The 13,461-nt window shown below is 43.8% G+C and overlaps 1 protein-coding gene across 30 annotated transcripts in view; it reads left to right on the top strand.

Annotated features, from left to right (window-relative positions):
- The window catches only part of SVIL (supervillin), a 761,399-nt gene that overhangs the window by 294,166 nt on the left and 453,772 nt on the right, over positions 1 to 13,461 (top strand). For all 30 annotated transcript variants that reach the window (XM_078663371.1, XM_078663368.1, XM_078663380.1 and 27 more), the window contains one exon: positions 10,212 to 10,300. Coding sequence is in view for 22 of the 30 variants with exons in the window: in XM_078663358.1 (XP_078519484.1) it covers positions 10,212 to 10,300 (89 nt within the window). In the remaining 8 variants the exon portion in view is untranslated. The remainder of the gene's footprint in view (positions 1 to 10,211; positions 10,301 to 13,461) is intronic.

Raw genomic sequence — 13,461 nt, 5'->3', positions numbered from 1 at the left:
CAGCTTACAACGAGGCCTGGAAGATAACTCAAATTGAGACAGCAGAAAGTATACGGGAAATTGACCGTATTAATTTGGAAAAATCGCTTTCTGTAGTGGACAATGGGTTAATGACTCTGTCCTCCAGAATCTTTTCATTGGACAGCATTGTGTCATCAGCAATCGACATAATATCGCAAGAATTACTGTTGCAACACGGTCAGTCTCAATTGCGTTCTATTGTACAGCTTGGCTGGACGTTACAAAACCTGCGTTCAGGCTATGTGCCTTGGCGTTTAATCAACACAACGTCACTATTCAATATCTTTAACCTTACTGATAAACAAATCAGTATGGCACAAAAGGGTGCTGATTATACAATCCTGAGCATTGAGAAACTCGAGAGATTACCATTGACAATGTCAGAACATGTCATTGAATGGATAATACATGGGATAATTAATATTCCGATATCTACTTTCAGGTTTCAATACTGCCAAAAATATATACAGGCTGGCATGTACGAAAAATTGGGAAAAGGGTACATTAAGACAACATGGAACTTGCCCTATTCACATGCATGTGTCAGTAATAAAGGACAGAAAGTGTTTCTTAGTGGCAATAATTGTGCGATGTCACTAAGCGGTACACTTCTGTGTAATGGAATTAGTTTGCATGGAGCCTGTGAAGGGAACTCAAATAACCTTTCATGTCACCAGCTAGGCACACCTGCAACAGAGAGAGAACCATTCTTTAAAAGACTCTATAACGGGAGTTACATTCTAATTGTGGATCGCAGATGTTATAGTCTACTGCCCGGGGTTCCTTATCTCGTTAGTACGACTGCGAAGGTCATGTGCTGTGGACGCTTATTGTTCCCCAGCTCCTTTCCAGACAGGGAGGCAAGGGCATGGCCTAACTTGAAAATTACTTCTATTCGAGTTGATACTTTAAGCAGAATGAAAACAGTGCTTCTTCAGACGCCGACCAGGCTCATGTCATCAAAAGAAACGTATGATCTCCTAGTCGCAAGGACGACTGCAGAGATTCACTCATTGTTATCAACTAATTCCACCATACATTTCGCAGAAATCCTGAATGAAATCTTAAATATTTCTGATACCAGTGGAGTCTCAAATGTATTTAAGACAGTATTTTCGATGGCATTAACACCATTCAAAGCCATACTGGGTATTTTTCCAGACTTCGTCCATTCGATTTTTGGAGGAGTTCCCCTCATTTTGGGACTAATTGCAGGAATCCTATTCTTAGTCCTTATATTTCGTTATGGCAAACCATGTCACAGACAAAACACCTGCGACAAGGGAAGAAACAATCCGAGCCATTGGATACCGGGACCGGATATCAAAAATCCTGGGACTAACCCGGCTTAGAGACCTGAACATGACTTGGTTTCTTTCATTTCGGCCGATATGGCAAAGATGTGTTTTACCTGTATTAAGGTGCATGCTGTGCGGAGAAGAATGCGTGTTGGACACCTGTCTGACGCTACAATCGGATGCGCCAATGGATGCAGAAACATTGTTGGGTCCGGTAACGGCTCATGCATTGTGCTGCCCTCAACGGCTGCCAATCCTGATGACGGCATTCGTGGAAACTTCACCACTACGATTAAGGGGTAGTGAAGATCAAGATGAAAGCAGCATCGATCAGGTACGACCATCTGACAGCAATACTAATCAAAACGTCAATGGAGACAATCATGCACATGAATGCATGCATGGTTACATCTTTTTCCGAGTTAGTGGAACTCTCACAGGAAGCTGTTGACCGCTTTTTCAGCAGTCTCAATGATATGATGTTCTCACCAGAACAGAAATAATGACTCTTGAACAAGCTAGCACCCGGCGTTCCCGACACCTTGAATTTGGCCTTCAACTTTAATAATAAAGTAGCAAGATCGACTTTTCCTCCAGTTCACGGACAGCAATTTTTTAGCAGCCCCAAAATATTTTTTTTTAAATTTTACGGGACACTTTTCTTCTGCTTAAAGTAGGAACTATTCTTAGAGAACTAATTTCTGTTTTTAGAAACTTCATAGACATTAGCTGCCCGCTGGTATGCTCATAAATAATTTTGAACTGTGATGAAGTGGTCTCGAACTTTTCTTCTGTATTAAGAGCCATTTCATGTGTAATTCTCATATTCGATTACTAATAATGTATACATGCGTGATTAATTTAGCATTAGTCTACTGCTTAAGTGCATATAGTACATATGGCTATTTTATTTTCCCGTACATTACATAATTTCGAAATGCATTATATGTATTTTGGGGTGGTAAGGTATACACGATACTCTACAGTATGTTTTACTATGCCTAGATTCGTAAATATGGCCATAGTTAGCGTGGAGTGGGTGTGATGTATTCCTATAGGTTCTGTATCGATCCCCCTATTCCTGACCCTATTCTGGTTAACAAGTTAACTAGCAGCCATCCCATGATGCAGAAACCGTTATCTGATTACGCCAGACCACGGCACAGGAGCGCGTTATCTGATTAGGTCATAACGCTTGCCATCTAATTAGGCAAAGCAATATTCCTCCAGCCCCTGATAAGGCATACGGAGTTCTCAAAACAATCAAACCTATGACAACCTGGGAAAAACCCTGCGGCCATTGTTTTGATTTCACCGAGAACTTCAGTAAAATGTGCTAACGACCAGCTCGTATGACATCCTTATTGACGTATCTATGTCCATCCTTACGTCAATCTCGGCACCTTACAGGTATAAATATTACCGACATTGCCTTAAGCAAACACACGCGGTGGTGACGAGATCGGAGCAGCGAGACTTGCCGAAGCCCACTGACGCTGCCCCACCTTCCTGACGCGCTGAGAACGAGACGCTGCCTTTCTCCTGCCGAGAAATCCAGCTCCGGCGCTTCCGAGCAGCCCTTGCAGGCAGCCTGGAATATCGAGACCAAAGATGAGAGATACCATCCCTCAATCATCCTAGATTCAAGGTACGGAACTGAATAACCCCTTGCAGAGAATTCTTGAGTCAGTCACTTGGCAAAACAAACTTAACTTCAACTGCTACTTTCTATCCCCGCCCACGTATTAGGCTTAGGTCAGGTACACTGGGGTAGGCGTAGTTAGAAGCACCAGTTGAGTACGATTAGTCAAATGTTTATATGTATATATCTATTTTATCCATTTTAAACCACCATATGGCTTAGAAACCATATAAATGTTTTTACAGTATTATTTTATACTTCTGCTTTTATTGTATGCACTTTACTTAACCATAAGTATTGCAATAATATCGATTCATTTCTCTTGTACGAGAAAAGAGACTGATCAATAAATAACATCTTTTATTGAACACGCCCGTCTCTTCCTTTTCTCTACAATCTGGTGAAACTAAGAATGCACGTACTGACTGAGTAAAATAAGTTTGTTTTCACACGACTCTAGAGATACACTCTTGATTAGGGGAGAGCAAAGTTGTCATGTTCTATGGTTGTCAGAAACTAAATCCCTTCTTGTCTAATCAGGGAAGTTCAACTCCTCCTTGCCTATTCGAGAAAGTTTCTAGTGAACTCTCAACTAGCTGGCAAACCCAAAACCTTAAGTCTAATATCGACAGTAGAAGACCTAGTTAACGTCTGGTCTAGGTCTATACTATTGGAGATATTATTCCAATGCGCAGAGCCTATTGGGATAATAGGAACTACACTACACCTCTGAGCTGTGAAGATCTCTACTGAACCTTGAGTAAAAATCCAGGTTAACCGAGATGCTTGCCTGATAATCGGCGAATACATTAGGCAGAGTTACCAGCAGGAATGTAAAAAGAAAAAAGACTGTCATTCTGGAATGTCTTTACTTAAAACCGCTTTAGCTGCAATCCTCTGGCACCTAGTTAATAATAGTAATAAGTCTCGCCTATGCGGCATGACTTATCTTTCAAATATCAGCTTTATATACATTTTGAAAAATAAACTGTATTTATCCAAAACTTTGCTTGTGAGTTTTGCAAATGCACATATTTTCGACTCTAATGCACACTTTTAAATGTTGATATACATAAGATAAAAAAACCTATGCAAAAGCTTCTAGGTTCTTCTGTTCTAGCTTCTTATAGGTAGCTGGGGAAACCTGGTCTAGATTGTATACAGCAGAACCCAAAACATATTACTCAATATAATGATGCTTTGACCAGCTGTGGTTAAAGATCTCTTCTTGCCTGTTGAATATGAATAACTGATTATAATTGTTGCCCGTAAGGTGTCTGAAAGATCCATTCGAAGAATACCCCTTTCCAAGAGACCTTGCATTCAGCCTTACTTGCAGCCAACCGTATGCTTTGGAGGTTGGCAATAGCGTGTGTAGAGTTATAACTTTTGACAATACAGCGGCTTCTACATAAGTTGGACACGGAGTTGGACGCCCTCTGGGTATTGGCCTATGCATTCATATCCCAAATCGCTTATAAAAATGTTGGTGTGAGCACCAAAACGCATCATTGTCTGAAGCTCTCACCAGTGCAGCAATCTGTATGGTTCCTCTCCAGCCCTTATTCCCACACCCTTCCCTAGAACCAGGCTCCCTTCCACCCACGTCTCAGCCCCATAGTGGACATTATATTTTTAATTTGGTTCTTTGGCAGATGTGGCTCAATTATGGCCCCTTCTAAAGCCCACTCTCCACTTTAGATCGCTTTTAACTATAGTCTGTCCACATCGATCAAACGTGATTACTAGTCTATGAAAGGCCAATGATAGCCGCCTTCATTCCTCAAAGAGACACTTCATAAAATGCATGAACAGCCAAAACTTTGAACTGGTACCATTGGCGCATCTGACCCCGCTTGTCTTTGAGCTATGTGTTCTTCCACGTCGAGAAGTCTTGTGATTAACACCTTGCCTAAAATGTTCCCACCCGTCTCAGCTGGGGCATTGATCTATTGTTACTGCCGGGAGAGTTGGGGGGAGGTGAGTCATACAGTCTCCTTTTATATACATTGGCAAGTTATCATACTTTGCAATAATAGTGAGTCTGAACCCTAGGCATGGCATTTTATTAAATAAGTACAAGAGTACAGCTGAATATATTCAGAGATCGTGGGTGATGAATTTGAGGGCCTTGTCTGCCCAGGGTTCGGACCAGTGCTTAATTTGAGCCCGCACTTAATTATTAAGCAGAGCTTGAAACAGTCTGCCACGAGGTGGCGCTGTGTGGGTAATTTCCAGATAACCAGAGAAACCGTTAATTATTAATTCTATATACATTAAAAATGACAATTACCTTCAGCCCAAGTCCTCCTCATGGCGTTGGAGGCCTGAAATAGTCCGAATTGTCACACTTGTAGGAGTTTGAAGGTTAGTAGTGGTGGTGTTACGATCATTGGCAGCATGGCAGGTGCAAGCTGCAGTAGTCTCCTGACGAGAGCCCTGGCACCTACCTTTTTTCCCCCCAATTAAGCACTGGTTCGGACGTCTTTCCTCCTGAATATTACTTCTCTAATCTTGCTACCTTACCTTCAAAGTATAAAGGGTAGCTAAATAGGATTAAGCCTGTATTACCGTAGCAAAGTATTAATTGAAACAACTGTCAAATATGAAGCTTGTGTTTTTAAAGTGGTTGTGTGCCACAGTTATAAACATCCTCCAGCAGAAGAAACTTTATCCGTGTATCACGTCACTAAAATATCCTGAATCCGTGGCTGAACACCTGTTTTGAAACGGCTTTCCTAATTCGGTTCTTGCCCTTGAAAGAACAAAGTTGAATTAATAGAGCTATAGTAAACTGTTTGAAAAGAGCGGTCAGCTGCCAGGAATACTCATGTTTACTTTTCCATCTGATCGAACTTGAACACTGTGACCCAACAGACCTCACATAATATACAATAGTCCATTCCCTGCCAAATTGCTTGGTAATCTCTAAAGCAAAGGCATAGGAGGTGTTCAAGAAAACTTGAATGAAAACTATACTTGTGAAATGAGTGCCTAGTTTTTTTGTGGGTGGTCTGCAAAGGAGCAAGAAAGGAAGTAGGGACTGGATTTTACCTGCATTTAAATGTTTAAAATTCTCTTGCATTTTAACTCCATCTTAAAATGCTTTTTCCCGGTGAAAGTGCTTTGTCTGCATGATTGTGCAAGGACAGTGTGCTCACCTGTTGCCAGCGGTGGTCAGCACGGATCGGAGGTGTGGGGGAAGCAGGCAGCAGCAAATAAAATAAACATACCTTCTTGCCGCTTCCTTGACGAGTCTCCTCTGTAGTCCTCCATCACTGACCTGAACAGGAAGCACCGCCAATCTCCCAGTCAGCCAATCAACACTGCCTTAGCAGCATTGTGATTGGTCTGAGCGCTGTGTTTCAGCGCTCAGACGCTGACTGGGAGCCTGGGCATGTTCTCCATGCAGGCTGTAATGCAGTCTGCATGGAGAACATGGGAAGTGCGCATGACTGATTTGGGTTATCCTAGCGGGCCGGCGAAGCAGTCTTTGCTCAGTTAGGAGGGAGCTACCACTCCTCCTATACCCCCGCCTCCTCACTCAAAGATGCGGAAGTACGGGAAAATTAAATGATAATAACATGAGTTATCATTTTATTTTCTCTTTATTTCACTGCTAGAAAGCAGAGGGGCGACGCTCCTCCACCTTAGCGGAGCGTCCCCTGCCTGCTGCCATCCTCTAATTTAAGAAGTTGCAGTTTTTTTGCAGACAAAAAAAGTGTCAGAATGCAGGTAACTTCTAATTGAATTATGTTATTGTGACCGGTCTTAAACTTCTGACTGTTTTCCTTACATGTTGTTGCCTTATTGCGAAAAAGAAACGGGAATGGGCCAACTATCCAAGGGACAGGGTACCAACAAATTGAATGTCAAAAATCACAATTTGCTTGGAATTTTACAATCTACAGTCACACTCAATAGTTCACACTACATCCCTAATCAGTGCCACAAATGCGCAAATCCCATAGTTATCATTGCAAACACCATTATTCTGAAAGACCCCAAAAAGTTTTTTACAAAAAAATATAAATGTATTCGCGATCAGAGAGTTAAACATTACATTTTTTTTATCATTACACGTTACACATCTAGTAATTCCAAAAACAATTCATTTGCATTAAAAATCATACACAATATACATCAAAAAGAGACAAAAACCCATGATATTATGATACATCAAAGAAAGTTAATTCATTGAAATCTCTCGTAACTAGGTCAGTCATATAGGACATGTACTGACAAAGTGGTTCCTTGAATTTAACTATATTCGTAGCGTTGACACGTTTCAGTGTATTACTCAATATGCACCACCTTTATCAAGACTGTAACTGATATTTGTCTCTTTCACAAATCTCATATGTATCTAAGGTATGTAGGTTCCAAACAGAGGCCCGTGATTCACAATCGTGATTATATTCTTATGGAATGACTACCTTCTGTATTAAAATGTGTATCAGGTCACCCATTAGTCGAGATGCTTCTATGGAATCCTTTGTATTTCTCTTAGGTGTCTCGTATGGTTAATAGCACCCCGTGTTCAGATGAGCGTCCAAATTCAAAAGATTGTAAATCTAAAATGGTCCTGGTAATATTCCGCCGGTATACGGTCAATCCTTGTTTTTTTAATCCGTCATGCCTCAGGGATTATGATTATTTACAACAAGGGGTGGTGATGGACAGAGTCTCTGAATTAAGCAGAATACTCTCACCCAGTCAAGAGATCAGGGCTAGATCCAACACCGTTTTTTAGCTCATTGCACCATCCCAGTTTCAGAACCTGGCTGTATGCAAATTAGTCTGTGTCTGTCCCTGGCCCAGTGCATCATGGGAACAGGGCAGACCAGACTTCAAAAGCCAATTCTTACACTGGGAAGGAAACAAGCTTCCGGGGACCGGTTTCTGGCATTACAGCAGTCTTCGGCCCGGCTTGCTTGAATCCTGATGGTGCAATGAGCAAGGGACTCACATCTGAGTATACCCTTCCACGCTTAGGGTGGACAAAATTATTTACAACAAGGGGTGGTGATGGACAGAGTCTCTGAATTAAGCAGAATACTCTCACCCAGTCAAGAGATCAGGGCTAGATCCAACACCGTTTTTTAGCTCATTGCACCATCCCAGTTTCAGAACCTGGCTGTATGCAAATTAGTCTGTCCCTGGCCCAGTGCATCATGGGAACAGGGCAGACCAGACTACAAAAGCCAATTCTTACACTGGGAAGCAAACAAGCTTCCGGGGACCGGTTTCTGGCATTACAGCCGTCTTCGGCCCGGCTTGCTTGAATCCTGATGGTGCAATGAGCAAGGGTCTCACATCTGAGTATACCCTTCCACGCTTAGGGTGGACAAAATTATTTACAACAAGGGGTGGTGATGGACCAAAAAAGTGTCAGAATGCAGGTAACTTCTAATTGAATTATGTTATTGTGACCGGTCTTAAACTTCTGACTGTTTTCCTTACATGTTGTTGCCTTATTGCGAAAAAGAAACGGGAATGGGCCAACTATCCAAGGGACAGGGTACCAACAAATTGAATGTCAAAAATCACAATTCGCTTGGAATTTTACAATCTACAGTCACACTCAATAGTTCACACTACATCCCTAATCAGTGCCACAAATGCGCAAATCCCATAGTTATCATTGCAAACACCATAATTCTGAAAGACCCCAAAAAGTTTTTTACAAAAAAAATAAATGTATTCGCGATCAGAGAGTTAAACATTAAATTTTTTTATCATTACACGTTACACATCTAGTAATTCCAAAAACAATTCATTTGCATTAAAAATCATACACAATATACATCAAAAAGAGACAAAAACCCATGATATTATGATACATCAAAGAAAGTTAATTCATTGAAATCTCTCGTAACTAGGTCAGTCATATAGGACATGTACTGACAAAGTGGTTCCTTGAATTTAACTATATTCGTAGCGTTGACACGTTTCAGTGTATTACTCAATATGCACCACCTTTATCAAGACTGTAACTGATATTTGTCTCTTTCACAAATCTCATATGTATCTAAGGTATGTAGGTTCCAAACAGAGGCCCGTGATTCACAATCGTGATTATATTCTTATGGAATGACTACCTTCTGTATTAAAATGTGTATCAGGTCACCCATTAGTCGAGATGCTTCTATGGAATCCTTTGTATTTCTCTTAGGTGTCTCGTATGGTTAATAGCACCCCGTGTTCAGATGAGCGTCCAAATTCAAAAGATTGTAAATCTAAAATGGTCCTGGTAATATTCCGCCGGTATACGGTCAATCCTTGTTTTTTAATCCGTCATGCCTCAGGGATTATGATAGCATGAATTAGTCTCAGGGCGTCCATATAAACAATCAATGGAATCGCCGCAATTTGGGCCCCATGTACGGAGAACCCTCCTTTGTGGCGATGGTCGCGTACTCGCAATCTGCTTCTCGTCTGTATTGGGGGCGAATAAACTGATTGTGGATGTAGTGTGTAGTGTTGCCTTATTGCAGCAAGTGTACACTAATGTTCATTAACCCTCTTTCTTGAATAGTTATGGTCAGTTAGTGAAAAATATGAGTTGCAGTTGGCAGTTTAGGTGATGGTACGTAAGAAAGCCGGGAGTTAGGATTCCAAACTAGGGCCCTTTAAAGGGTTTTTTCAAGGGGCTCTCACTGGTCTGAGTCTCCCCTAGCCTAGTTGCAGAGCTCTCAGGCTGTGAAAGAAATGCTCACACCTAGCGAGTAATGCTTCAGGAAGCTTTTGGATTGATTGACTGGCATGTAGAAGGGAAGGTCTGCTCTTGTGTGTTCCGAGGGCCATGCCTGCAATGAGTGCAGGTAGTAAAAGATGTAGTAGTATAGCAATCTGCTTGTAGGGGTGGGCGGGGGAGGGTGCGCTTTTATATATTCGGGATTGGGTTGAAATTCACTTCCACTAATCGTTCACGAGCACCATGTTTTTTGATTAATTCTCTTACTGTGAATGGAAGGCGTGGCAACTGATTCTGTAGTATCTATTGCATAAATGTTAATTTTATACTGAATGCGAAATTAACTGCAGCGGGTGTTCTGGTACACTCTTGTAGTGTGGATCTAAAAGCACAGTGAGCAAATTGAGTGTCTGATCAGTGATATTTGCAGTTATTCAAAATAAACTGGTTAACTTTTTGTTTTTTTAATGATTTCCCATATATATTTACAATGATGAAATATTACTGACGAATAGTATTTGTTCAGACCCATCTAATAGTTCTCTTTTTCTAGTTTCCAGAAAGAATTTACAGTTGAAGTCCAACAGAAACCTTCACACTCAAACGATATTGATGATAACCTACTCGCAGTCCTCCCTAAAGGTAGGGCCGGAACACTGCATCTCTTGTGCCTTGCTCTGTAGGTTATGCATACTTGTATATTGTGCATACTGTAGTGTAACTGTTCATTGCACCATTCATTGCACAACCAGAATCTTATTTTTTTATTTTTTTATTGCAAGGTCATATAGATATCTTCAACAACAGTATATAGGCGCGCCTACAACCCTGGGGCCGGCATACAATGCGTCATACGGATAATCCAATTTCCTAAATGGAAGCCTTCCCCGATCTGTGAGGCATTAACGGTCCTGTCTGCTGTTCAGTTAGAAGAAATGGAGTTTATACAGATATACATTCAACTTGCATTTTGTGTTTTATATAGAACTAAGAAAACCCGCACATGTCACAGTATGTCTATGATGTACATATGATGTGCTATCTGGTGTCGACGCTGCCCTGCAGGTGATCACTTCTGCAATCCGCACCAAGTTACATCCTGTCCGTTGAACCCTCCACCACTAAGCCTCGTGACTTTGAGCTAATCCCACCCCCCTCGCCTGTGTCTCCCTCTGCAGCCCCTGGCCATTACGCAATGTCCTCTTCATCTCCGGAGCTATCAAGATCTTGCTCCGGCAGCGGCTCACAAATGTCCCCTCTGTATGCGTTCCATGGGTGCCAACCCCCATTCCATTTACGCGGATTAGCCCTCAGTTTGTAGACTGCCCTCTCCGTCAACATGAGCATATCCATGTTCCTGCTCCATTGTGCCAAGGTGGGGAGGTCTGCGGCCCCCTATTTCTGCGCAATGTCTCGTTTGGCTGTCATGAGGCCTATCGTGGTCCAAACCCTTCCATAAAATGTCAGATCCGTATGTCCCCACACGTTCAACAGGCATACTCGTGGGTCTAGTGTCAGTGTGGTGTTGAGTGCTTGAGCGATAGTACGGACCACCCGCTGCCAATAACCAACAATGCGCGCGCAGCCCCAGAGTGTGTGTATGAAAGTGCCCGCCTCTCCGCAGCCCCTGAGACAATAGGGATGGTCTGCCCTGTGTAATTTGTGTAAAGTAGGTCTCGTATAGTATATTCTGTGCAGGATTTTTAATTGCACCAGGCGGAACTTGGCCGATATGCCAGCCTCGCGCGGGGATGTAATGGCATTGTTCCAGTCGGAGTCATCGAAATCTCAGACGTCTTCTATCCACTTGTCTTTCAGTTTCCCCAGCGGATCAGGTAAGTTATTTAGCAATTTACGGTACGTCAATGAGGTGGCGCCTTCCTGCATGAAGTCTGTAAGGAGGCGATCTTCCAGCGGGGAGGATGCTGGAGGTGTCGTGTCTGGTGGTATCGCCGCTTGGAGGGCGTGCCTAATTTGAATATACCTATACAGCTCAGTGTCCCTTAAGTCGTACTGTTCCTGGAGGGACGCGAACGAGATCACGCCTTCTCTGGTCCACATGTCCCCCACTGTTGATATCCCAATATTGTCCCACTGGGTGAAACCCTTAGTACGCCGCAGGTGTCCCAATGCCTTGGTGTCCCACAGCGGTGTGAGTTTCGTGATGGTTCCTTCCCAGCGTAACCTCGCCTGTGCCCTGTACCATATCTGCACGGTATGTTTGGCGGGTCCTACGAGTTTCGCCGCCGCGCCCCGGTGATACAGAGGCGCCAGTAAACTGTTGATGCCCAGTTGTGCCCTGTCTGACGTAAAAGCTGGGTCGGTCTGTGGGGCGTGGATCCACTGATTGAGGATCTTAAGTTGTGCCGCCCAGTAGTACAGTTGTATATTGGGCAGTGCAATCCCACCATCATACCAGCTCCTGTTAAGTTTTGTGTGGGCTATTCGGGCTGGTCGATTGCCCCAGAGCAGACTCGATATCAGTGTTGTCACCTTTTGGAAGTAGCTGGCGGGAACCAATGTTGGGGCGTTTTCAAGGACATATAGAAAGCGCGGTAGCGCCATCATTTTAAATAACGCCGCTCTGCCCAGCAACGTTAATGGGAGTTCCTTCCAGTGCTGCACGTCATTACGCAGCCGAGTCAGCGGGGGTCGCAGATTGAGTGTGGTAAACTCTGTGGCATCTCGGGTGATATGTATTCCTAGGTATTTAAAGGAAGTATGAGCAACCTCCAGAGGGCAAGATTCCGGAAGGGGGGGAATCGGCCCTTTGAGCTCGTAGAGGATCGACTTAGACCAGTTAATAGTATAACCGGATACTCGTCCGTGCGAGTTGCATAGTGCCAGGAGGTTCGGGAGACTATGTTCCAGGTCTGTGAGGTAGATCAGCATATCGTCCGCGTATAAGGACACTCTGTCCTCCCAGTGTTGGTCCCAGCTGATCCCCTTCAGAAGCTGCGTACTTCGAATAGTGACTGCCAGTGGCTCCAGGACCAGTGCAAAGAGGAGGGGTGAGAGTGGGCACCCCTATCGAGTTCCCCGACCCAGACATATGTCGCGCGACGTACGGCCATTCGCTACTACTCTGGCCATTGGGTCCTTGTATAGTAGCCTGATCCACGAGATAAAGGTGGACCCGAACCCCATGCAATCGAGTACTGCGAAGAGGTGGCTCCACTCCACCATGTCAAATGCCATTTTGGCATCCAACGATATCGCTGCTGGTTCCGTCAACAGTGGGGCCCTCGCCAATACCCCGTGTACCCTACGAAGGTTCAGGGCCGTGCTTCTATGTGGCATGAAGCCGGACTGGTCTGGGTGGATCAGCTGTCCTAAGTGTGGCATGAGTCTGGTTGCCAGCACTTTCGCTATGATTTTGGCTTCCGGGTTCAGGAGCGAGATAGGCCTATATGATTTACAGTCATTAGGCGGTTTACCCGGCTTCGGGATGGCCACTATAGTCGCCATCCGTTGGTCCGGGGGCAGCGTACCTTTCTCTCTACTTTCCTCGTACATTTGGCATAGGGGTACGCTCAGGGACTCTGACATAGTTTTAAACCATTCAATGGGCACCCCATTAGGGCCCAGAGCCTTACCCGAATGGAGGGAACTGATCGGCAATTGAATTTTGTCAGTTGACAAGGGGGCATCGAGGTCCCTCGCTGCCTCCCCAGTCAGCGTCGGCAGAGGCACGTGGCCGAGGGCGGCCCGGGCTTCCTCCTCCGTCACTTCTGCCGTCTGGGTGTATACCTCACTAAAGTGATCTGCCAATGCCTCTACAATTTCTTCCGGCCGTGTATGTA

Source organism: Lissotriton helveticus, chromosome 10, assembly GCF_964261635.1.
Source record: "Lissotriton helveticus chromosome 10, aLisHel1.1, whole genome shotgun sequence".
Lineage (NCBI taxonomy): Eukaryota > Metazoa > Chordata > Amphibia > Caudata > Salamandridae > Lissotriton > Lissotriton helveticus.
The sequence above is the reverse complement of the archived record's forward strand: the minus strand, read 5'-3'. Positions and strand labels throughout refer to the sequence as shown.